The sequence below is a fragment of the Bactrocera dorsalis genome, chromosome 3, assembly GCF_023373825.1.
Source record: "Bactrocera dorsalis isolate Fly_Bdor chromosome 3, ASM2337382v1, whole genome shotgun sequence".
Lineage (NCBI taxonomy): Eukaryota > Metazoa > Arthropoda > Insecta > Diptera > Tephritidae > Bactrocera > Bactrocera dorsalis.
Window position 1 is genome coordinate 68,378,971 of NC_064305.1, and position 25,996 is coordinate 68,404,966.

Consider the following 25,996-nt stretch of genomic DNA (forward strand, 5'->3'; position numbering starts at 1 on the left):
TGCATAGGCAAACATAGATATCCGTATACATGTCCACCTACATATTTAAGTGGGCGTTACTATTGGTCGAACGCTTGAAATTAAATGGAAAACTTCAACTTAGGCTTATAAGTTTTGCGGTAAAACCTTTGCTGGGTGTTTGACCGACCTTCTAAATCTTACTTTAAAATACATATTCTGATATCGGAAACGCACTGGAAACTTTAAGAAAAAGCTTTAGAAAAAACTTAACTTAAGTCGCTTTTGTGTAATCGGAGCAGTTCTGTTTTATTATTTAAATAGTTATTTTCCATTTTGTGGAAATAATGGACGCATTTGTTGATTTGGGAAGTTGATTGCAAAGTGAATTCAGATTCATTGCTTTTAATTTATTTCTTTGTTAACATTTTTTTGTTTGTTTACATTTTGTAATGTCTAAAACAGCTGCGATAATGTGATACTGACAAACAGATGACGCTAAACCAGAGTCGCACAGAAAAATTTCAAGTAAATTAGCTTCAGACCTTCTCGCAAGAGTAATTTTTCCTTTCTTTGGGGGTGTTTTTGACTTGGCGGGTCCCAAAGACAGTGCACAACCCTGGGGAGGGATGTCTCGCCTTCTCACTTTAACTCGCCTTCAAGCGGATGTTTCTTGGTTACCTAGAGGATACTTGGTCTAAGAGCTGAAGTCGAGAGCAGCTTGGGCCTTATATAAATCGTTACAGGCTTTTCCCAAGTGAATGGCGCTCAGAAAACTTTCCTTATGATATTGATATCATAAATGTTTGTATGGATAAATCTTGCTCAACCTAAAAGATTGGTGAGATAATCTTCTCAACAGCCTAAATCCCCTGATTAAGTGTCCTCGTAATATGCTATTGCCATTTAGCTGCTCTAATGGTTTGGAGGGGAGTCTCTTGTAAAATTACACCGATTCAATTGTGTGAAAAAGGGGTTACAATTGGAGCAAAAGTGTAACAGCAGGATGTTTTAGAAGGCGTGGTAAAACAGTTCAGCAATAATCTCTACAATGGACAGCATTGGATCCTCTAGCAAGATTCTGCTCCAGCACACAAGACCAAATCACTCAGCAGTGGCTTAAAAGCAATATTAGGCTTCATTGCTGATGGAAGTTCAGATTTTAATCCAGAGTTGGAGAACATGGCCTGCCAAATCCCCACAGAAATTTTAAGAGTCTCTAAAAATCTTGCTTTTGAGCAGCGTCGTCCCTAGAAACTGAGCGTGCTGTGATGGATCAATGGCTAATTCGTTTGAGAGCTTGTGTGAAAGCAATAGGGTGCTATTTTGAATAAAATTTTGTATATCTCATATAATAATATGGATGACTAAAGAAGTGAAACCCAAGCTGTTTGAACTTTTGTCCCGTAAAAGCACAACAGTCAAAAAATATAGGTTGAGAATCCGATGACAGCCGATTCTACATTAGTCGAATGGATCTGAATTTTATCCAGCGAAGGGTTGTGCTTTCTGTGCACATGAACTCTAAGAATTGGTAGGTAGTGGTATTCTATGACGAGTTATTGCAGTTCTTCACGGATATTTATTTTGTTCAGCTCAAGAAGTTAGCTCAAAAACACTCTTGTCATTAATACCGCACCATAGGAATCTTATAATCGAGCAAGTACTGATAATTAGCTAGTTTTCTCTACGTTAAAGTGGAACCTAACCTCCCGAGAGTCGACAGTTGGGTCTAAGAAACCGGAACGGACCTAGAATTTTATCCGGCCAAGGGCTCTCAACTGAGCACTATTCCTAGAAATTACTTAAGAAATGTTTTAAGGCGGTACAACAATAATAACAACAGGGTAAACAACAAAAATACAGGTAAAAATTAAACGACGATATTTTGTTCACACAACTAGGCATATCTAGTTTTCATACATACTATACATAAATCTGTGGAGCTTCGTTAGAAGTTTTTGATCTTGAGGGTATTTTAGAAGACGAATTCATTTAACCACAAATATGTATTTGACAGAGTTAAAAACTAAAAGTATTATTCAAAACAATGCTTTATCCAGATAATATTTTAACCCATAAAAACACTGATTTATCGAGGAAGCCTAGTATTTTGACTCTATTTCGCTCATGCTAACGGTATAACTCAATAAAGTATTTAAAAGTGCTACTACTTAGATAAAGCGATTTATCCAACCAACCAAAAATTATTGACTTGTCTAGTTTGAATTGAGCCTACATGCTTTAGCATCTACAACGGAATTACAAAGCTTTATTCGCTGCACATTACAATAATTGTCCAAGAAGTCGTGTTGTAACACGTTGCGAAGGTCACGCTTTCAAAATGCTCAACAAAGAAAACCAATCTAAGCTCTTCATTTCAATAAAAATGTTATATTTATTATATAATTGCCATGCCATACGGCCTATTCCGGAAAATCTCGACCAAAAAAATTGCTGCGCTACCATGCTGTGCCATGTTATTATGCATGTACGCACCGTTGTCTACAACTGCAGATCATTGGACTAATTGTTTAAGCTTTAAACTGATGAGCGATGATTATGCCGAGCGCAGCATGACTTCCTAATGACTCTTATAATAACCGATTCTTTTTTAAATATGCCATATTTAACACTGAATTTTTTTGTTGACTGTTTTGTTTTGGCTTTTTATTATTGTAGTGGTTTGTTGTTGTGGTATTTTACTTAATTTACTTGAGCGTTGGCGCCATCAATGTGGCGAGTCGCTTTTCCCCTTCAGCGATTTTGAAGATCGCATAGTCGCACTTACAAACACATTTACATATTTTTGTCTACTGTGGTGCGTGTGTGTGTGTATGCACTCGCTAGGCCAAGAAACGACCTAGACCTTGAGTTATGACGTCGTTTGTTAGACTATGTAGTCTCATGTTGGTTGTTGGTAAAAAAGTTCACTCGTTTTAGTTTTAGTAAATCGACTTAGTCTGTGGCGCTTTGACGCTCGAAGACAAAGTAATTCAGAATGACGACGCACGAAACGCATGAATTTGCATTATTTACATATGTATATATATGTATAATATATGTGTGTATATATATAATCATATGCATACTAAACCTTCTGCTGATGATGTGATGATCTAATGAAAATGTCTTACAAATCTTAATTACATATGAAGACACCTGTTACATGCGATGACACAAATACAAACTGACATGCATGTATGCGTATACTATACCGCTGTACTTAGTGCAAACATACCGTTTTGCATAGCCATTGTGCCTTATGTCGCCTATCAAAAGCAATCTAAATTGATGAGTATTTAAGCATAAAGTTATCACTCATTTGTTATTACCGTTGCTGTTGTTGTTGGTTATAAAAAATTCAACTTAAAGTAACTTTGCTGATGCGGAAATAGAAGTTGAAACTGGAAAACTGTTTCGTGCCAGTTGAGTGGTCTTCGATTTCTATAGAATAATTTTCTTTTGTTGAACTCGAGCAATTCGGTGTTGAGCGGTGTGTTCTGACAGAACAAAATTTATGCTTATTGTCTTTTTCATAAGGAATATCTTTTTATTGTATACAAATATACTAAACACAAATATGTATATATGAAAGTGCTTTAGCATTATAGTTCCGTTTATTTATTGTATTGTCAGTCAATATTGTCGTCACCAGAAGATTTAGTACCCAAATGAGCGATATCGTCCCCTATAATCTATTATTCGGGCAAAAAACATGTTCTTATATAACCGCATCTTTTTATAAAAGGTCTTAGCTTAGTGGTAAATCTGACTTTTTAATTGAAGACATTCAAATTAACTAAAGCAAAGGAAATATTGTAATAGTTTTAAAAAAGTGAGGTTATTTTCATAAATATTTGAACGTAGTAGGTTTGTATGGAGGATGGAGTCTTGTGTAGAGGTGCACGCAAGTGAGGAAAGTTCTCTGATCGCCATTCACTTGGGAGTGGCCAGAGACGATTCTTTTACATATGACTCAAGCAGCTCACGACTTCCGGTTTTTGACCAAGTATCCTCAGGGTAGCCTAAGAACATCCGTTTGAAGGCGAGCTAAAGTGAGAAAGCGAAATATCCCCTACATAGGGTTGTACACTAGGTTTGGAACCAGCTACGTAAAAAAACACCCCCAATGAATAGTAACAACCAGGTTTATAATAGTAATAATTAAATTTTACATCCTCACGAAGAACCGTGAAGTGGTCAAATAGAATTCTTCTCAACACAATGCTAATCTATTATAATCCTTGCAAAATGAAAAATTTTGATGCATATTTTGGATATAAAACGCCTTCTTGCTCTACTCGTCCCCATAAAGCAAAACTTTTTTTCAAAAGGAGTACCGTAAATAGCTTTCTTTAGACATTCCTGGTCGTGCGAATTCCGATTCCACATTCATGGAGAGCATTATAACTGTCGCAGAGGCATGGTTTTATGAGTTTGACATGCAAACAAGTCAACAATTATCGGAATGGAGGCAAAACAAACACGCCAAAGCCGCTAAAAAATCAAGTTGATACTCAGTGTTTTTTTCGATATTGGTATTATGGTGCATCATGAATTTGTTCTGGAGGAATTCTAATTGGCCGTATTCAGAAGTTTACGTAAGAACGTCCGTCGAAAACGGCCGGACTTGTGGAAGAACAATTCATAAATTTTACACGACGATAATACATCGTTGTATCGAACTACGGTTGTGACCGTGAATTTAAAGTCAAAAACGCAATGAATATCATCGATCAACCACTGTATTCACCAGATTTCCCTCTGTGTGATTTTTTCTTTTACCCAAACTGAAATTGTTGCTCCGTGGAACGCGTTTTCATTCGATCGAAGAGATAAAAAAAAAATCGCTGAAGGAGCTGAAGACCATCCAAAAAAGTGCTTATGAAAAGTGTTTCGAGGGCTAGAAAAATCGTTGATATAAGTGTATTACATCAGGTGAAAAATAATCAAATATATGGTTTTATTTACAAATTCCAATTTTTTGTCACAATGTACTGTATTTCCCTTGCTTTTGGGTGTTAAAAACATAGTTGATTGTGTTTCAAAAAGTAGATATAGATTTAAAGTGCTATAATTATACAATCCCCATTTTTTATATATTAATTTTTATATGAAAACATAACGAAAGATTTTACTGACCTATTACTATTAAGTAATAAATTTTTTGTAATTTTTTTATGGACAAAAAAGTAATGACCAATGAATTTGCTTAATAAACTATTTAAATTGACCAAAGAAAAGGAAAAGCGACATTTCTAGCAAAATGGTATTTTAACAAACGAAATCTTTATCTTCAATAAAAGGTATATGCATTCATATCCCATTTTTCTAGATAACGAATAGAATTGTTCACTTTATAACTAGCTCATTTTTTCAAGTCAGTTTCCATGTATAGAAATAATATGCAAAAAGTCCATTTGTATGTATGCTAATACATATATATATATATATACTTATAATTTCCTTTCAATTTTCATATAATCTACGTGTATATGATCGTAAAACTAGTTTAAGGCAAAACTAACAAAACAAATTATCACAACCAATAAATTCTTTTCGCTGCCTAGATGGATTATCGTTTTTAACGCCTTTTATTTAACATATGTAAATATATAATAAAAGAATCTGAGAAGCTGGTTTCAATTTCTTTGTAGTATAAACGAATTGTTATCTAATATTTGGAAGATACGTGACAGTAGCCAACTTATAAATGGAAGCAATAGAATATTCGGAAAATAAAAATATGCCCTATGGCAACTAACATCAAGAACAATACAAAACAAGTTCTTCTTTTATTTAGAATATAGTTCCTTTATATTCGCTTTTAAATTTATTTAGGAATAAATATAGTTTAAAAAAACTAAAAAACACGCTTTTAAAGCATATCAAACTAAAAAGTGAAAATAATTCTTTGTATAAACTAACAATAATAATGAAGGAAAAATTCCTGCATTATTGTGAAAATAGCGTGGCATGCTCGATACATATATGAAAAATATGACACAACGCACCCCACGCTTATTTCACAATAATGCAGGAATTTTTCCTTCATTATTATTGTTAGTTTATACAAAGAATTATTTTCCACTTTTTAGTTTGATATGCTTTAAAAGCGTGTTTTTTAATTTTTTTAAACTATATTTATTTTTAATTTTTTAGTTTTTCTTCTATGAGATTTGCCAATATTGTGAAATATAAACGAACATAACTTAAATCGTTTTCTCCGCCATTAGATTCGGTGACAATTTTTAAAAAGCTCACATCGACGTGACAGCCAAAGTTTAAAAAAAGGAGTTTTCTATTGCAGTTGATTTCAGAGGCGTTTTGAAAACTATTACCGGATTTTTTTTTACTACAATAATTATATTATAAGTATTAATTTTTTTATTACCTAAAAGTCACATGTTTTGCATTATTTGATATTATTTCTTCTGGTGCGCGGTTATATGTATGTACATATATGTATCTACATATGTATATAAAGTATACTTTCTTTAAGGATATACATACATACATTTCAGTAAATGCATATGCTATTCAAATGCCACCAAAACTAGTTTTATATAGATGTTGCATATTTTTGGTGAGCTGCTTAAACTTACTGTCGCCTTCCTACAGTGTCTCTCAAATATTCTACGTTTCAGTACCACTTAAAAAAGTTACAAACATACATACATACATACATACATACATACATACATACATACATACATACATACATACATACATACATACATACAAGTGAAGCTAATAAAAGCGTATTAAAAATAGAACTGAATGAGCTCGACTTAAAGCCGGAATTATGTATAAAGTATGCGTTACCGTCATTAATAGAGATTATTAGTAAGGAAACTGATAAAATTTGAATGAATAATGAGTCTAATATGTTACTTGTAGCCAGCTGCTTCAAAACAGGTCTTAGAATATCAGGGAAGAGTCTTTTGATATTATTTTCTTTTATATTTATTTTTGAAAAGCACATGGGCTGGTGAACCAAATTTAAGCAACTTTAACTGGGTGATTCATTTAATAACCTTAGTACCTGAACCTAGGAAAGGAGATGGAGAAAAATGAGGAAGATTCTGTTGAAGGGAAAAAGTCCCCAAGGGAAACTGACGCTAAAAAGCGAACCACGAATTTTTATTCAGTTGGAATAGCTGAACCTGAACCTTAGTGTGGCAAACAGTTGATGCTGTATTTGTGTAGGACGCTACTGGCGCGCGGAGGTATCCAGTGTAGGAGATAACTAGCGATTGGATACAGGGGAAACTGGTTTTCGCTAGGATCTGTTTGTTTCTAACATACTTGGGGAAGTTCAGAGGAGTGGTTTTAGTAGACGCATTTATGGGGCTTGTAGCTTCGACAGTTGCCGTTGTGAGCCGCCTGTCGAAGACAACATCGAGATGTTTCGTGGAAGGACTCCATTTGATGAAGAATCGTACAGGAAAGCGACATCGTCCGCGTATTGTGCCGTGAGATTTTTTTCCTCGTTTGAGATGTCGTAACAATAATTGTTGAACAGCACTGTAGTGAGCTTCGGAGAGCTCCCTATTCATCCGAGCAGTGATTTTACGGCCAAACAAAAAGGATTTGACTAAGCCGATGAGGTATTGCGGGAAGTTTAGCTTTATGAGCTTATAAATGAGTCCATCATACCAGACACGGTCGAATGCTTGTTTGCAGTCAAACAGAAGCATAGGTTTGTGTCGACCCGAAACCCATGTTGGAAATCGGGGAGTTTATTCTCCTCAAAATTTTGAGGTTAAAGGAAAGAACGTTAGATTTAACCTCAAAGAATTTCAACTCCAAAAAGAAAATACTTGAACTCGATATAAGCATTGCTCTCGCAAGAACAAGAGCGATGTTACAATAAAGAATCTTAAAAATGTTGCCACAAACTCCCCAGTAATTACATTTGTGTGTAAAAAAAAAGCACACTGCGTTGCACAAATAAGTTCGTCAACTGCGCACAAAATGCAACAAAAATGCAAATAATGTTATTGCGGCATTGGCAAGTGCGAGCGGACATGGATAAATATTTGTGCGTTACACAGCTGACCACCTATGCAACATACACACATGCACGCACATGCATACAAGTGCGTAAGCACGGGTGTGGGCTGTCAAAGTCGTCGGTAAGACTTTCAGCCTGGCACTGGACATTGCTTTCAACGACCTTGCCGCGCATTTTTCGCATATTTCGTTAACCTGCATAATGCTTTCCACAAATATGGAGGAATGTGTATATGTGTGTGCGTGTCGATATGCTCCTAGCTGTGTTTGTAGGTTGAAATCGCGCAGCTTGTTGGTTGCAGCAGTGCATGACATGCCGATCGGTGGCTTGTCGAACGGCTATACATTGTCGAAATTCTTCAGTAATTTGGAATTTAACCCGCTTCACACTTTTCACAGTTCGGTCTGGATGACTTCCAACAAAACTTGATCGCCTTAATAGCCGCCACAAGCATCCTGGCGTTATAATTTTGTAGTGCTTTTTGTTTATTTCCTTTATTTTGTTGTTGTTTAAATTTACTCACTCTCTCTCTTCTTTTTCTTATGATTCCTGCGTAACCGCCGCTCAACGGGAGAAAATGAAAACATTACTTGCGCGGCACACACATACATAGATACATATATTATACATGCATATTTGTATGTGCATCCTAAAAGTCAACAATAACAGAAAAACAAAACATTTTAACAACTGCTGGCCAGTGATGACGGTATCAAGGTATTCATCAACCTCATTTAATATTTATATCATGGCGTCAATGACTGCATAACTAAGAAAGCACGCTGCCAAAATATCGCCAAGCAATTGTTGCAAGCAGCACAGTTGCTGCAATTGCACTAACAACTACATATGCATATTTGTACATACATATAGTTATATACTACATATATGCATGCTTGTATGCACTAAAGTAACTATAAATGTATGTATGTACGCTGCCAACTAAATATACATACATACGTGTATATATTTTGCAGATTTTGCTTGGCGCATTGGTCATTAAGGTACGAATGCACTTAGCACAGCATGTTAAAACAACAACAACAACAGCGCAAGCAATCTGTATAACCGGAAAAGGGCAAAAACTCTTTGTAGCAAAGGGCTGGCGAAATTATGCAACCAAATATACGAGCACCAGCAAAGTAATGCGAGAAGACGCTTTTAAGCGCAGTTGCGCATGCGCTGACTTACTTAGTCCATATAGTTGTATTTATATATGTATTGGTGTGTGAAGAGCACGCTGCGTCCACTATATTTGTGCTATTGGGTTACTAAAGCAAGGTGGTAGCGCTTACAGCAGTTGCTCCATACATACATACGTATATGTAAGGGCATTTTCATGTGTTTATACATATATAAATTTATAGATATACATACATGTAATGGCACTTATTTACCGTATTTTTGTGTGTCAAAAGCAAAACAAAATTATTTTCGCGAGTTGCCGATTCAACAAGTCGATTTGCATATGCAAAAATTGCTGAATATGCTGAATATTTTATTTTGAAGTGGTTTGGCTTTGAAACTGATTAATATTTATATATGTATGTATATATACATGTACTTTGTTTACTTTGAATAACATTCAAAAAATAAAAATAAAAAAACCTAAAATTCTATGTACGCTTTTAATATAAACATGAGCTTGACTGAGCTTCACAGAGCTTTCCATAAACTTTTTTTGGAAACCAGGTGCTGAAAGATATTAGGACAAAACTTGTAATGAGCCCTAACTTTTCCCTTGAATTTTTTCACTATTTTATAAATAATATTTTCTACTTAGTCTCTTTATAATCTCCCTCTCTCTCTTCCATACGAATATAGTAAGCAATATATAGCGGTCGCCAATCTTAAGATAAATTTATAAATATTCTAAAATGATTATTCAGCACTCACCTTGCCCTTTTGTACATAATCAGCCGAATCGATTTCACCGTTATTGCAGTAACGTGTTGGCACACAGTCGTAATCCTTTGCGCAAACGTCGTAAGGACGTTCAGTTGTTGTTGGTGGCGGTGGTGGTGGGCGGTATATGCAGCAGGTGTGTGTTGATGTCTTACAATTCTGCAAAGGGAGGGAAAAATAATTATTACATAATTTTGGTAATTAGATCAAACTATTATATGTAGAAAAGTATGTATTAAATATTATGTATAAAGCAGAAAAAATGGGTTCATATTTAGGCAGATTATGAAAAGAGCTGCCACCTTATATAAAAGTTCAATTATATTACGGTAATATACAAAGGCATCACTCGAGATAAATTTTAAAATAATTAGTTTTTATTCAGCCTAAATCATGACAACAGTTGCCACCTAATATAAAATTTCAAGTAAATTACAGTAATATTCAAAGATTTACTATAACCTTGGTATCACTCGAGATATATTTAAAAATAGTTCACTTTTGTTGTCAAAAATTTTGTATCAGTGTTGCCACATTTTATAAAAAAAAATTATAATTTAACTGCATTATATGATGAGTTTTTATATAAAAAAATTAGCGTGTTAAACGAAAAATTTTGATCTTAAAATATTTTCAAATGGTTTGTCAAGCATTAGGGACGTCCTAAAGAGGATACTCTTTTTTCAAATCAAGAAATACCAAACAATATTTTAAAATATACGGTAATTATACGAAATACGAAAATCTTTTGTCTTAAAATATTTTCAAATAATTTGTTAAGTATTAGCGTCGTCCTAAAAGGGCTATTTTTTATGTTTTTAAAACGCTAAGTTGGTAAATACCAATCAATGTTTAAAAATATACAGTATATTGCAATATTTACACAAAAAACATCATTGTAAACAAAATAAACGATCAATTATGTTCAAAACCGCTAAAAATCATAACCAAGCAGTTATGTTGTGTCTCAAAACTAATTATGTTCGCTTATTAAAAACTAATTTATACTGACATAAGTTTATTAAATTGATGACACATTTTTCCTTGAACATATAATCTACATTAAATTGCATAACAAGCGATCTCGCAAAGCAAAATACAAGTGAAAAACAGAAGCAACTAATTTAAACACTGAATAACACAAAAAGGGAGTATTAATCATCTTGAGGTATGACTTATTAAAAAAAAAAAAGCAAATAAATAATTACTTTTTAATCAAGTGTGAATTTAATTTTCAACAGTGTTGCATTAGCTATTTTGCAATTATTCAATCTTTTTTATTGTTCAATAATATTTATTGATCGAAGTGGGGCAACGCTACGCTTTTCAAGCAATGCTACTAAAATTATGTATAAATTAGAATTATTATTGAATATTTGTGGGTGAAAATAATTTAAAATATGCCGATGAACGTAAGTCTTAGCGGACTACGATTTGGCTGACCTTGGGTAGTGCTGAATCAAACAAATTACTGGTATAAATGCATTATATTGCGATAGTTAAAGTTAATACTAACTTAATGACGAATCCTCATAATCCCTTCTTTTGAATTCAAATATATGTACCACATGTTACCATTGTGTTATTGAACCAAAGAATGCCATAAAAATAGAATTCCTGTGTTCCACCTCATAAGTTAGCAAAGCGGCTTGTGGCCAACACAAATTTGATCAGCAGTTTAATTTCTATGCCCACCTTTTCGGTAGGATATCTGAAAGTCTGAGTTCCCAGGTTTTTAATTTTTAAACATTGATTCCGCAAAGGCGGTGCAATCATGCAGGAAGTGTTTAGATTTTTCACCTCGTATTCTTTCACACAGCTTCTGCAGATTCTCAATCTGAAACAGTCTAAAACTGAAGTTGATGGACAGCATACTGCTCCACCAACTTTCCCTCAAACTTTTATCTATCGGTAAAGAAGCTCATTACGCAGGAAAAAGCTACCAGAGTTGGGTTTGGCGACTTCACGTTTCTAAAGATTTTCGATTATTTTCAGAAACTCCGTTTCTCTGAGTCTGATAGCAACTATCGTGGCGACGCAACTTCCGGCGTTAAGGTGCCATGGTTGCTGTTATTTATTTATTTATTTTTTTTTTGGAAGGGAGATCAATCTGAAAAGCTCATACTTTCATAGTTTTTATGGTAAAAATAAACACCATTATGATTACAGAATTACTTTGTCAAGGGCTGCAATATAACGGCGATTTCAATATGTGGCAATGTATAGATAATATACAAGTATAGATAATAAATGAGGTTTGCACTGCGACCTAAGATCTACTGTGCGCTGTTGCAATGCACAGTGCAACACCTTAAGCATTGCCTCACATATTACCACACAAAATAACCATATTCCTCGATTATGAATTTACAAAGCATACATACATAGATGTATATGTACAAAAATACATTTTATCTACAATATATTCAAAATATATATGTACATACATATATGGATACTGTAAGAAAAGTAAAAATTCCTTTACTCAATTTATTGACTACCTGATAAATTGTCTTGGGGGTCACTAGCGTTCTCCCAGGGTGTATTACGCAGTATTCTGGCTTGCATTAATGAAAATGTGCGGAAATTTTATAGCTTTGCCACCGTGATGCTAAAATTCAAAAACAATTTTTTTTTCATTGTCCGATGGTGAATTTGGCAAAACTCATAAGCACTTAAGTGTGTTTGTTTGTAAGTTAGTAGCGCCTCTTCAAATTACCAAAAGGCTTTAAAATATACTTGATAGCTTCTTCTTTTCTTGCAGTCTGTGGAAAAATAAAATTTCCAGAAAACTAATTTACAAGTTTTGATTATGAAATGTTTGCGCGCTGTCCACAAATACATATTTATATAGCATCATAATTTTGCAAAATTTGTAGACAATTATGTTTGTATACTTAACGATTGGAGTTCGAAGTAATGGCTATCTTGAGGAAATTAATACTTTACAGACTTTACATACATAAGTACACATACATATGTATAAGCTTGAATTGTAGAGGAAAATATTGACGAGGAAGCTTACAGCATTTGCAAAACAATCAGGAAAGCTGACTTGACTTACTTGAGTAAAACATAAATGTTCGTTTTAACACGTTTAAACGGCATCTCTAGACTGCCTAGACTAGCTAAGGAATAAGAAAACACTCTGTTGATTTATGTAGTTCAAATTTACATATGTGGTTCCAAATATGTATATGTATTATATATAAGCATATGTATATTTCATAAATCTGTCAGCATTAATATAGTAGAAAAATTTCCTTTCATCAATCTTCCCACTTTGATCACATAAACGCTTGAAATAACTATTCTATGCACAAATCAATAACACCCTGTGTGCGAAACACTGCCTTGAGGCATAAAAATCGCTCTTGTTGATTCTTTATCTAGCGCTGCGAGGTCTCCAACACAAAAATGGCATTTACTTATTACTTCGTCGCTTAGTTCTTTGTTTTTGCAAATACATATTTGTATATGCACAAATTACCGCTGTCAGATATGCTGCAAAATGTTGCTTAAGCATTTGCATCTGCATAGCTGCAAGTTGCAAGGCATTTGGCAAACGATTGCTAAGCATTTAAATACGTGTGGAAGTAAATTTATTATAAAATTATATGCGCATTAGGGTGGGTCAAATGTAAAATACAAAAAATGTTATAAAAGTAAGCTACCAAGTGTTCGATGTCACAATATAATTAAATTTTGTTGTGTATTTAGGCGTCTTCGATGCGGTTTTATGGAGTTGAATTTAATAGAAGGCAGTAAGAGCTCTCATGAAAATGCATAACCATCTTATAAATTTTCCGACACACAGTGAATTTTTAATAAAATAGCTCAAAATTCAAACATCAATTAACTACTGCTTATTAAAATTGTTAACCTATGCTAATAGCGAACTAAATATGATTGTAGGACATAGGGATATTTTCCATGGATCCCAATATTCGAACGTAAGGGGTTATAAATATATATTTAGTTAGAATTTTGGTCAAAAATGTATATTTTTATTTTATTTTCTTAACGTACATACATATATTTAATACACAAAGTAAATTTTATATCGTTCCTGGGCATATATACTCGTAAAGGCGTTTCAGAGTACTTGGAAGCACAAGGCCAAACTTTAAATGCATTTTCCTCAAATTAGTGTTTTCAAAGTCGGTGACCAACATTACTCGAAAACGGCTAAATCGATTAGTCTCAAATTTTAACACGAGCTTTTTAAATATTTTTTCTCACCGATAAATATTTTTTTTTTAACAATTTAAGGCCGAAATTTTGCTCGAAAATCGTTTTTTTTTAGAAATCGCAATTTTGTCAAAAACATTTATTTTGCTGATTTTTTCGATTTGCTTTACTAGTTTTAACATTACTTTAACGAAATCTGTTTGGTTTTTTAATTTCAGAGCACAGTGATCACCGCAAAACGCCTTGTTTGAGGAGAGCTCCCGGAGATCAGCTGTAGTTCCTTTCCAAATAAATATTTTTCCTAATTCTAAGTCCTAAAGTACAGATAAAAGATACCATAATTTGTGTAAAAGTTTTTGGATCAATAAATTTAAAAGTTTCCTCAGAAAATAATCGTTTTTTTCGCTTTCTAACTGTATATAACACCTTAAAGAGCATTGGTCAACTTGAGTAGAAAGAAAAGGTATTTTATCAAATCCACAGAGTGACTGAATAAGGCTTAATTGGTTACGACTTGGGTGGACAATATACCGAATGATTGCTTGTAAGCCGTCTCCCTTTAAAACCAATCAACTAATCATCTCAACGCTTAGTATGCTTTAGTATGCTTCACATTTATAAGCTAAAAATTTTATTTATATTTTTAATATTAATAATAGATATATTAAATTTAGTAAATAAATTTCATTTATTAAAAAGTTTAATTTACTTTATATAATACTTGAATACCCGCCTTTACAACTAGAACGATTTATTAAAAACTATACTTAATACTCTGTAGCAATAGGTTGCAAGAGTATACAAATTTTATAAATATGTAACAAAAAAGACCCGCCTTAAAAAAATGTATGTATGTCTCTATAAATGCATATATCCTATTTCAAATAGTTGGTTGGATGAAATTGTTTATATTAACCCAGTAATAAAATGAGCTAACTGTAAGGTATCGTACAGCTAATATGAAGCGCTCGTGCAACTATTTGGTCAACAAGCCTTCTGCCATGCAAAATAATTGTTTTTATATATTCTATATGATGTTGTCAATGGTAATACTTTGGTCAAAAGTAGACTACTTCAACTTAAACCAAGAAGTTAGAATACAGAAAGTAGAGATTAAAAAGACATAGGATCAACTGACTTTAAAAAAAAAAAACTGATAATATGTCGTGTATTTTTTTTATTGAAAATTAAGTTATTTTTCAATTTTAAAATAAAGTAACGTTTCTTTTCTTAATATTTTTAATAAAACATTGTATTTGAGACATAAGCAGTTAACTTTTCTTTAAATTTCGTCAAAGAAATTTTTTTTTATACAAAGAAAAAAACCACAGGCTTGGGATATTTGAAATTTTCATATAGATTTTGAGGTTATGTGAAAAATTTGTTAATCCCAGAGTTGTAGATCCCTTCATTACCTACAACTTTGCCATATAACTTCGTAGTTTTGCCGGAACTCGAGATAGATCGTTTTAAATGCTTAAAAATTCAACCTTCTCTTCCCGACCTCAAATCGCCTGTAAATTATTTTTGATATCATTTTTGTTATTTTAACTTTTGTTTAAAATGCGTTTCAAGCTACTGTGTTCTTTTTTGCTTTCAACAAATTTTTACCGTAGGCTAAGACACATTGCCGGCAAAGAGAAATAAAGAAAATAAAATTATAAATATACCAAAATGTATTTTATTACGGGTGAAAGGCGCCTATTGTTGCTTAGGAAGTTTACTACAAAGAAGTACAAGACTAGTCGCTTTTAGTTCATATTCAGACCAAAAATTCTATTTCCAAACTAGTTGCTTTTCGCATTAGTCCTATTTTAACTTGGTACTGCCATTTTCACTTTTGAGTTCATCACTTTACCATTTGTGCATCTACATATTTGACAAGTTATGTAAATAAGTTACCACAATCACATTGACCCCAGAAAACTATTTTGTACAGCAGCTTGTGACCAGAAATGTTGCTGCTAGTGTAATTGAATGAGCAACGATTAATGGGCAATTGCCATTGGTGTTGGCACATGTCAGATTTTTAGAAAAAGCTATTGCTTCTTTATTCTAAAAATGCTATTAAAGCGCGATGACATGCCTCAGGATGCCGGTGTGCAGACTAGACTCATATATATGTATGTACATATATACGGTATATTATATAATTGTATTGCATAAAGATTTAAATGCATCAGCATATACTCGTATAAATATTTATCGATCTATATGCATATATATTGTATATGTACATATGTATATGCATGATAGGTATGATGCTTTTAATTTTCCAATTTTCTTGTTAAATCGATACAAATTTATCTGCAGCAAATCAAATGAGATATCCACAGCGCCAGCGATAAATTGCATGCGGCGACGAAAATATTAATTTAATCCCTCTTGTGATTTGTATGTATTTACAATAAAACATTTGCATTTACATATTTCGTCTGCAAATAATCGAAGTCATAACTCTAATTGCTTTTTGATTTATTGTATGATCGATTCGACCACTGACACTCACACTGTTACACACACACGTACTCTTGACTTTTTGTTTACATTTTAAATGAGTTGTCCGTAAGGCCCGTGGTTTTTAATTTATTATGGCTTATATGATTAAATACCGCTAAATTCACAGTTGCACGCCTAAATACATTTGACAGCGCTCATATTTAGTGTCAAAGTTACGCGTGTAAGCGTGTGAAGGTGCACAAGTCATGTTATACCACTTGTTGGCATGTAAACTTATGATTAATATGGATTGAAGACAATTTTGACAATTGTTTTGAACTAAAAAAAAATTATATACTTGAAATCTAGAGTGTTTCGAGAGATATGTTATGGGTATATTATCTTTTTTCGTGATGTTTTTTTAAACGTGGATATTTTTTTCTAAACTTGAACTTTTTAAAATTAATTTAGGAATATTTTACATGTGCTGTACAGAAATTATTAGTCTTCAACCAAAATTTAGGCACAAAAAGTTTATACATATGAATAAGAAATGGGAGTGTTGATATATATGTATAAGTCAATTTCTCTACACAGAATTGCTCTGAGAGTATAGCTCTCGGAGGAATTGCCAATTTCTCTGAACAAAATTAACGTGGGATCCATGTAGATGTGTTTTTTCAATAGCCTTTTTTGACAGATCACGCTTGAGTCGTGTCAAGTTGTCATGTTGCTTTTGTTCACTATTGTTTCATCGTAGAAAGACTTACGGCTGACAACGTTTACACGTTCTGTACACAATGCGCTTCGCTCAACTTATGATCAACATAAATGGACTATTGAGCATACTATTCGCAACACCATCACCCATCTTGAGAACCAGCATTCATTATTGAATAATATTCAATCGAATAGACCACGTCCATCACGCAGTGAAGAAAATATCGCAGCCGTAGCTGAGAGTGTCCACGAAGACTGTGGAGAGTCGATTCGGCGCCGTTCGCACCAACTCGGACTGACGTACATATGTATGTATGTATGGACTTGGCGCATTTTACGTCGAGATCTTAAATTGATAGCGTACAAACTATAGCTTATGAAAGAACTGAAGCCGCTCGATCTTCCCAAGTGAAATCGCTTCTCCCCATGGACTCTTGAAAAGTTCCAAAAAAATCCTACGTTTTAAAGTCAAATTTTTGTTCAGCGATGAGGCCCATTTCTGGCTCAATGGATATGTAAACAAGCAAAAACGGCGCATTTGGGAGGAAGAGAAATCTGAAAAGATTCAAGAGCTGCCATTTTCAGAAGAAACCCGCGCCACTTCCCACAATCAATCAATGGATTTATTGAGAGAACACTTCGGTAAGCAAACAATTTCACGTTTATGGCTACCAAACTCATGTGATATCACACAGTTAAAGCTTTTCCTGTGGGGATACGTAAAGTGTAAAGTCTTGCGAACAGTCCCGCTTTGAAAAGTAGAAAACCACGAACGGAATCACCCTTCATTTATGAGTGCAGTTGAGAGTAGAGGTGACAATTTCTCTAAAGAAGATTTGTAGGAAATATGTTCTCGCCATTTTCTCAAAAAAACGTTTAATATAATTGCGGCTAACTAGAAAAAAAATGAAGAAATCCGCTATATTTTGAAATTTTTGTATAAAAAAGGGAAGAATGCAACGCAAGCCACTAATCTGGAAATTTCGAAATTTCGATTTACACTGATGGAATAATGTCTATAGCGGAAATATGGTAAAAAGTGGTACATATTTGTTTATTTATTTATTATTATAAATATAAAAAAATAAGTTGAAGTTTGATTAGAAATACGAAAAGACTTTTTCGACTAGCCAATATATATAAATATACGATACTATATAGCACATAATTATCTTGAGAGATTTTTACTGTAGTTAAAATATGAAATTTAAGTTACAATATTAAATTTCAATAAATAGTAGAGTGAAAATTAGGAGAATGAATTTGTAATTATTAAGCTGATGCACTCATATTTACATATACATAAATATTTAAATGTTCAATTTTCATCGCTCGTGACTTTTATGTACTTTACGATATAAAATTCACATGTTATCTGCTGCTTATATGTATTGTTTATATTTTTATGGCAATAATAATTATAAAATGCTTGTTTTTATTAGAAAGTATTTTCATATCATTTTCCATTAACAATTATCTGTGAGAAAACTTGTAATTAATGCTTAGTAAAGTCGGAAAAGCGTGGGAACAAGCTTATTAAAATTTTATTATATTTATAATTGATATTTTTAGCACCAATTTGGGTGAGCTGTGAAAGTACTTATTCAGTTTAAAATTGTAGATAAGTCGAATTTTGTGACTTGGTTTAACCAAAGATTCGGAACAGGAATTAACAATATGTTATATAAGGTAATATGTTTCAGTTATAACCTTTTCATATGATTTTGTGGTACATCTGTTTGGGGAAGCGCCAAAAACATATATGTGACCTGGTCTATGAAAAGAGAGCTAACGTGCGAAAAAATTTTTTTTTGAAAAAAAAATGTTAAAAATAAACAACTCAACTCAACATCCGAATCTACTAAAAAGTGAAAAATTGATTTTTTGACACCTAAGTCCCCTTTCCGTAGACCAGGTCACATATGCAGAAAAGTTAAAAGGTTAAAATATGTCACAAAAATGATCTTCCACAAATTAGTTCAATTAGAGTAAAATTATAAAATACTATCAATGGACGTGAAAGTATTGATATATAAGTGTATTGTTTGGATCTATAACTTTCAGGGAAATTTTTCTAAATAAACATGTGTTTTTCATAACTTTTTTATTTTGGATAATCGTCAAAATAAATATGAGACTTCTGTTCATTTTTGTAGAAAAATCACAAAATATTATCCATCATTATAATCAATAACTGACACAATAAAGTTTCGTGATTACAAAAGCATGCTGGAAATTACTTTAAATTTAGTCTAAATACTTGACATTGTAAAAAAGATTTTAAAACAAAATAAACGTAAACTTCGGCTGCACCGAAAATATTCTTCATAGGTACAAGTTTTCTAACAATAACTAATAATATGCTATACATTATAGAACCTTGGGGCATAGCTCGGTGGCTAATCAAATTTGCATATAGGTATGTATGTTCTATCAATTTAGTCAATAAATTATTCGTTTACAGGGTATCTATAAACATAAATTATTAATTGACTAAATTAAGCGCCTGTTTGAAAAGCATATTATTCTTTCACTAAATTGTTTTCATATTTATTAATTAAGTTTTTGATTAACTAAATTCTTTGTTTTTTTTTTGTTTTTGATATTGAGTTTTAGGGATGAATATAATAGCATTAAATGCCAATTTAAAATTTTTGATAAAAATTTATTTAAATTATGATTAGTGTTGCTTTATTACTAAGGAAGACGTGTGATTAATCAAAATAATTGAACCGGTTATTTACTAAATTGAGTCAGCACTCTCTTTCGCTGGCTACTCGTTCACCAGTGAAAACTCGAAATTTATGCAAACTTCTAAAATAAAATGAGCGACTAGTTATATTCGTCAATAGAATCGATCATGTGCGCATATTCTAAAAATTAGGCAACGCTACTACTATAAGCGTAAAACTAATGCTGTTCAGACATATTAATTGCACATAAGCAACAATACAACAACACACACATGCGTTGTGTTATATTTTCACGCATTTTCGGCTCTCTCAAATGTCGGCTTAACTGTTGTTCTGACGCTTCAAATTTGGTATCATTCTAAGCTTTGCGATATCATCAAGTTTATGCCGTGCTTTGTCGCTTGACAAGCGCTTGACAGACAAAATGTCCACTTGTGATTATACGCGTAGCGTTCGAGACAACTGCCGATTAGCAGACAACAAGCAACAAGTTCTAGGTAGATAGTAGACTTGATGATTTATGACTTTTGAAATCTCCAATCTCTAATGCTAATTAAAATATTTATTTGCTAGAACCTACGCCTCACTGACTTAATAGAGTATGTTACCATCCAGTTTTTGACCAGCAACAACGGCAACAACCAGCAACAGCGTTAGCTACACGCGGTCGAGAAGAGATACTGGTAATACAACTATGAGGTAATGAACGATTAGCTCTCTAATACGTTATTAATTTATGATGTAATACGAAATGTTTATTAAAAAAAAAAAATCAGAAAAAATGAAAACACGTCCGGCATGACAGCTAGCGTTTGTATTCATTAGAAAAAAGTATTGTTTTAGTAATTATTATGCATTAGGCATATGTTTGGGGTAGATTTTTGGCAGTATGCCACTAGAGCGCGCTATCTCGGTGACTAACTGCAAACGAAACGGAATTTTAATAGTTCTAAACTATTTATATTTTGCCAAATCCTGTTATTGTTTACAACAAATATGGTATTACAAACGGACACTAATTATACGACCTTGAAAATACATGTGCTCATCGCTATATTTACTGGCGAAACAAAACAAAGGAAAATAGCGAAAAGGCATACAATTTTATTTCTACTTTTCTTGAGTTTTAAGCGCGCCTCATTCAAATTGAAGTGATCACGTTTTCTGCCACCGAAATATGAGGTTAAGTGCCATTGAAATATAGTAGCATAAGCAATAGGTGAACTACCTTTCAATAAAAATCAAAGTAATTACAATAATTCAGCGTTTGAAGTGCCTCAAAGGAGTTTGAACAGCTTCGATAGCAAATATGCAGTAGACGCTGCTAGTTTCCTGGTTTCAAACGTAATTTATTACGTGTTAAAACTAAAGTGGCGAACAATTTATTTTTCCTATTGAAATCACGTCGAAAACCTACATTATCTCAAATTTTTAGTGAGAAATAAAAACAGTTAATTAAGTACTCTGCTTTGTGCAAGAAAAACCATCATCACCACCAAGGACAGGTGCGGCTGCACCATTCATTTTATTGTTTAAAAGTGTGATTTACTAAATTCTGTTGAGGTCACGTCAGCATAAATGACGTCAAATGAACAGGTCGCTGAAATGAGGTCGTTAGTAAAATGAAAATGCGTGAGTTGGCAGCTCCATTTAAGCGGAAGCCACACATTTTACATAAATCTTTGAATATGAAGTGGAAATTCGTGTGTTGAGTGTCATAACTACTGACACCTGATTATAAGTGCAATCTTGTGGGCACGTTGAAACAGTATTTGACATTGTGTTGAGCGGTCAATTTAAATATTGTGACTAAGCACTGGCATTCAGGGTGAATTTGCTTCTTGCAGAAGGTCAATTAAGGTCATCATTGAAATAGACGTTTATTTGAATGACCTTGAGATAGTAATTGTATAAGAAAAAAAGCTACAAAACCGCAAAAATCCACTTAAAGAAACAAATATATAAATAGTTGCTGTAATGCTTGCAGTTTTTTTCGAATAAATGTTTTTGTTAGGAAATGCAGCAAATTTTCTACTTCAACATGCAACCAAAGCATTAACTTCCATTAAGCTAATAAAAGTTATTATCCTAACTTCAAAAATTCAAAACAGTTTTCTTGAAAAATCATATTTCCGACTCAAATTTGTATTTTCAGGGGCCTAAAGCTTAATTTGTTACAGGATTCAGATTCTAACAGTTAGACTTGATTTGTTAAAAAAAATATGTATTCTCCCATAAAATTGGTAATGTAAGATGCAAATAAGCTATATCATCTAGGCTTTAACCTCAATAAATTAACTTCGAGTTTCTGAAAATTAAAATTCTTACCTAAAATAATTAATTTTCAAAACTTTTAGCTTAAAGAGAATTGATATTATGATCTGAAAGAAACTTATTTTTGCCACAAATTTTGAACATTGGTTTAAAAATCCAAATTAGCCATAGAATATGGCTGATAATCTCAATAAATTAACTTAAAATTTCTTAAAAGTCAAATTATAATTTTGGTTGATTAATTTTCAGCTTTCAAACTTGAGAACTTAGAAAATCAAATTTCTGATATCAATTAGTTAACACTTGCTTTCCTGAAAAATCATAATTCAATCTCAAATTATAGGTTTTGAAGGCTGGTCTTAATATATTAGATAATGTATATTCTAACCTCAGTCAAAAGTAAGATCTTAATCTCAAAATTATAGATTTTAAATATTGAGGTCTTATGATGTAATATGTTAGATCATTTATTAGCTAACATCTATCAGTTGAACTCCTTCTGCTTAAAAATTATATTCTAACCTTAAATTTTTCAAAATTTTTGTGGGAACTCTTAATATTTTTGAGAGTTCCAATTCTAGCCTCAATAATTGGAACTTACATTGTTAAAATATATTTTACAAACCTAGATGAGCTAGAAATTGCATATTCTTTATTATTCATTATCTTCATTATCTAATAAGCATTGAAATGATAAAACTGAAAACTTTTAATTTTTCCTAGAAGACGTCTTAATCCTAGTCTTAAACCACAACAGCTGAGTGATTTGGGTGTGAAACTCGGCTGTGTTAACAACTGAAGTAAATTAACAATTGTTAAAACTGCTTTGCCAGCATTTGATTTCTTTCAGTAGTTCGCAACAACATACAAAAGGGGAAAAAGAAAAAAACTCCTTCAGCACACAAAACAAAAATTTTAATTTCTATTCAATTCTTAAAAAATGTCAGCTCTTTTGTAAACCGCAACAATCACGACAATTGCGTGTCTTCTGTCTTTGCTTTCTTGGCAACAAATCACTGTTTATTGTTAAAAATAATACCAAAAACACGAAATGTCTTAAAGGAAAACCCCAAATCACATTCCGGATTTCCTATGAGCCGGATGATCCAAATCAAATATGAATTTTTATACTTTGGACCTTCAGCGGCAAAAAAATTGAGTGATGAGAAAACCTGAATTTGACACGAGCTAAAATGCGCTGAGAATTGAATTCAAAATCTTTTTTTTCTTTACATCTACATAATTCTCATATTGTAGAGACGGACTGCGGTTGAGAGATATATGCATATGCAAAACCTTATAGTGGGTTTAGAAATTTCTCAACATTCGTCATAGACCATTAAAAAAGCTTGAGTGGCAACAGAATCGCACAAATAAATTTCTATTGCATTAGAAACGGCTTGGCAAGCGCTCGCAGCAGCAGCAGCAGCAGCCGTGGCTTGTGATCCGCATGGCGTGGGCTGTGGGCATTTCCTAATGCATGAATTGGAACACAATTGCAGTAGACAAAAGCCAAATGAATTGAATTTCTCACAGTGCCGACTGTGTAAGCGTCTAATAATGTGTTTCGCACAAATTAAACGTGTGAATCAGATACAACACACAGTTGGAATTAGCAATGAAATTGCAAAATACAAAATACAACACTTTGGCATTTTCTTAAGGCATTGCTTGCGCTTAACAACCCCCACTTTTGGTGCTGGTGGGGTGCTGTTCATTTGATATATTATTTTATTTTTATACCTTCAACAGTGTACATTAAGTTTGTCACAAGTTTTGTAACAACACAGAAAGAAATGTGGGAGGCATTATGAAGTTTTCGATTTTGGCATGTTGGTCTATGTGGGTTTTGTTAGTTTTTGAGATATCGTTCTCAAATTTTGCACATGTCCTTTTTACTCCAAGGAGCTGCCACTTATGGGAACACTATAGCATACAGCTGCCATATAACCCGGTCGGTCAAAATCAATTCTTTATATCAAAAAGTATTTTACTTGACAAGATATATACACGAAATTTGGCAGAGTTTATTTACCAAGGCATTGCTACATTTTCTGAATAAATTGTTCATATCGGATCACTATCGCATATAGCTTCCATACAAATCGACCAATCCAAATTAAGTTCAAATATGGAAAACTTTCATATTTGAGAAATTATCTTTACGAAACTGGACACAGATTACTTTCCAAGATATTGCTAAATTCTCTGAACAAATTATTCAGATCGGATCACTATAGCATATTGCTGCCGTACAAATTGACTGATCCAAATCATTAAAAGATCTTCATAAAAATTTCTTTTCTTTTCTTATTCGTCTTAAATCGACTTGAAGGTTATCTAAATCGAACAACGTGCTTAGAGTGAGCTAGCAAAACGTTTACCGTTGCATGGCGATTTATTTATATACATAATTGCATTAAAAAATACGCCTATGCAGGGTATTATAGCTTCGTTGCAATCAAAGTGAACTTCTTTTATTGTCTTTTTTTTTGTAATTTTACGCTTGTTTTGTTGCCATTTTTAGTGTTGTTGGCTTTATTAGTGTTGTTGTATTATATATTTATATATATAAACATTTTTTATTTGAAATGCAATAATTTAAAGGCAAATTACGTTTTAACAACAATGGCAATTGCTTCATTACAAAGTCAAGTTTAATTCTCGCCAACTTCCCTGTTCACATTATATTCGTTTGCTCGGCAAATTGCCTGCTACAAAAAGCCAAACCATGACTCTACACACACTTGAAGCTTGGCAGCCAATTCCCATAAGTGGCAGCGTAACAAAATCAAATTAAATACTAAAACAAAAAAGGTAGCAATATATAAAGTATTATATGTACATATATAAAAAATATATAGAAACAAAATAATACAAAAAAAAAAAACAGCAACAAAGCATCATCAGCGCCTACGACAATGCCCACCAACATGCTTGCTCACATGTGTTTGCGGTATTTGCTCAAAATATATGCACTCGTCGAGGGTAATATTCAGCAGCGCACACCAGTTACATTTGTATATACTCATTTATGCATGCATTTGCTTACTACATTACGCTTGCGCCCTTGTTGTTGTTGCTTATGTGTTTGTTTTTGATGTTTGTATGCCTCCGTTTGGCGAGTTCACAAGCGTGCGGCAATTGGGTTTCTTCGAATTCTTTGTAGATTCAAATTTTTACAACAAAAACCAACAATAACAACATTGGTTACATGCATAAATATAAACATATGTATTTACCGCAGCATGCATATGTTTAAAATGTATGTAAGTATGTGCACAAGTCGCTGCAGACGTTTGCATACAGAACAAGTTCGTTGCTTAAGTCTTTCGTTTGCCAGTGACCGATCAAATTGTATGCGCACACAGCACACACGACGCACGTAGACATTTGCGATTTGTTGCGAAAGCAGCATTTAAATAAATTTCTGATTAAAAATCAATGCGTAAATCACGGAATTTCATAACTACACGCTTATCCCCTTTTGTTTATAATTTTTAAGTATTGTTTTGCTTCCGAAAACTATGAGCCATGCTAATGGAATTCAGTTTGGTTTTTTGTTAAATGTTTTTTGGTTTGAAAAACAATTAAATAAATTATAAATAGTAACCTTTGAACAACTTAGTTCGGCGTGAGCATTTTAGATGATTTCTGTGGTTTTTGAAGTATCTATTTCCCTCCTACGGCTTGCTTTAACATATGAAACACCTACCTTAGACATGTATATTATATGCATGGATATACAAATCTATTGTTTGTATACGAATTTATAAAATGTTCTTTTGTATTTCAG

The 25,996-nt window shown here is 32.9% G+C and overlaps 1 protein-coding gene across 2 annotated transcripts in view; it reads right to left on the reverse strand.

Annotated features, from left to right (window-relative positions):
- LOC105228901 (inactive serine protease scarface) overlaps positions 1 to 25,996 on the reverse strand; it is a 68,587-nt gene that overhangs the window by 6,493 nt on the left and 36,098 nt on the right. For both annotated transcript variants that reach the window (XM_019991315.3, XM_011208906.4), the window contains exon 3: positions 9,875 to 10,042. In XM_019991315.3, coding sequence (XP_019846874.2) covers positions 9,875 to 10,042 — 168 coding nt within the window. The remainder of the gene's footprint in view (positions 1 to 9,874; positions 10,043 to 25,996) is intronic.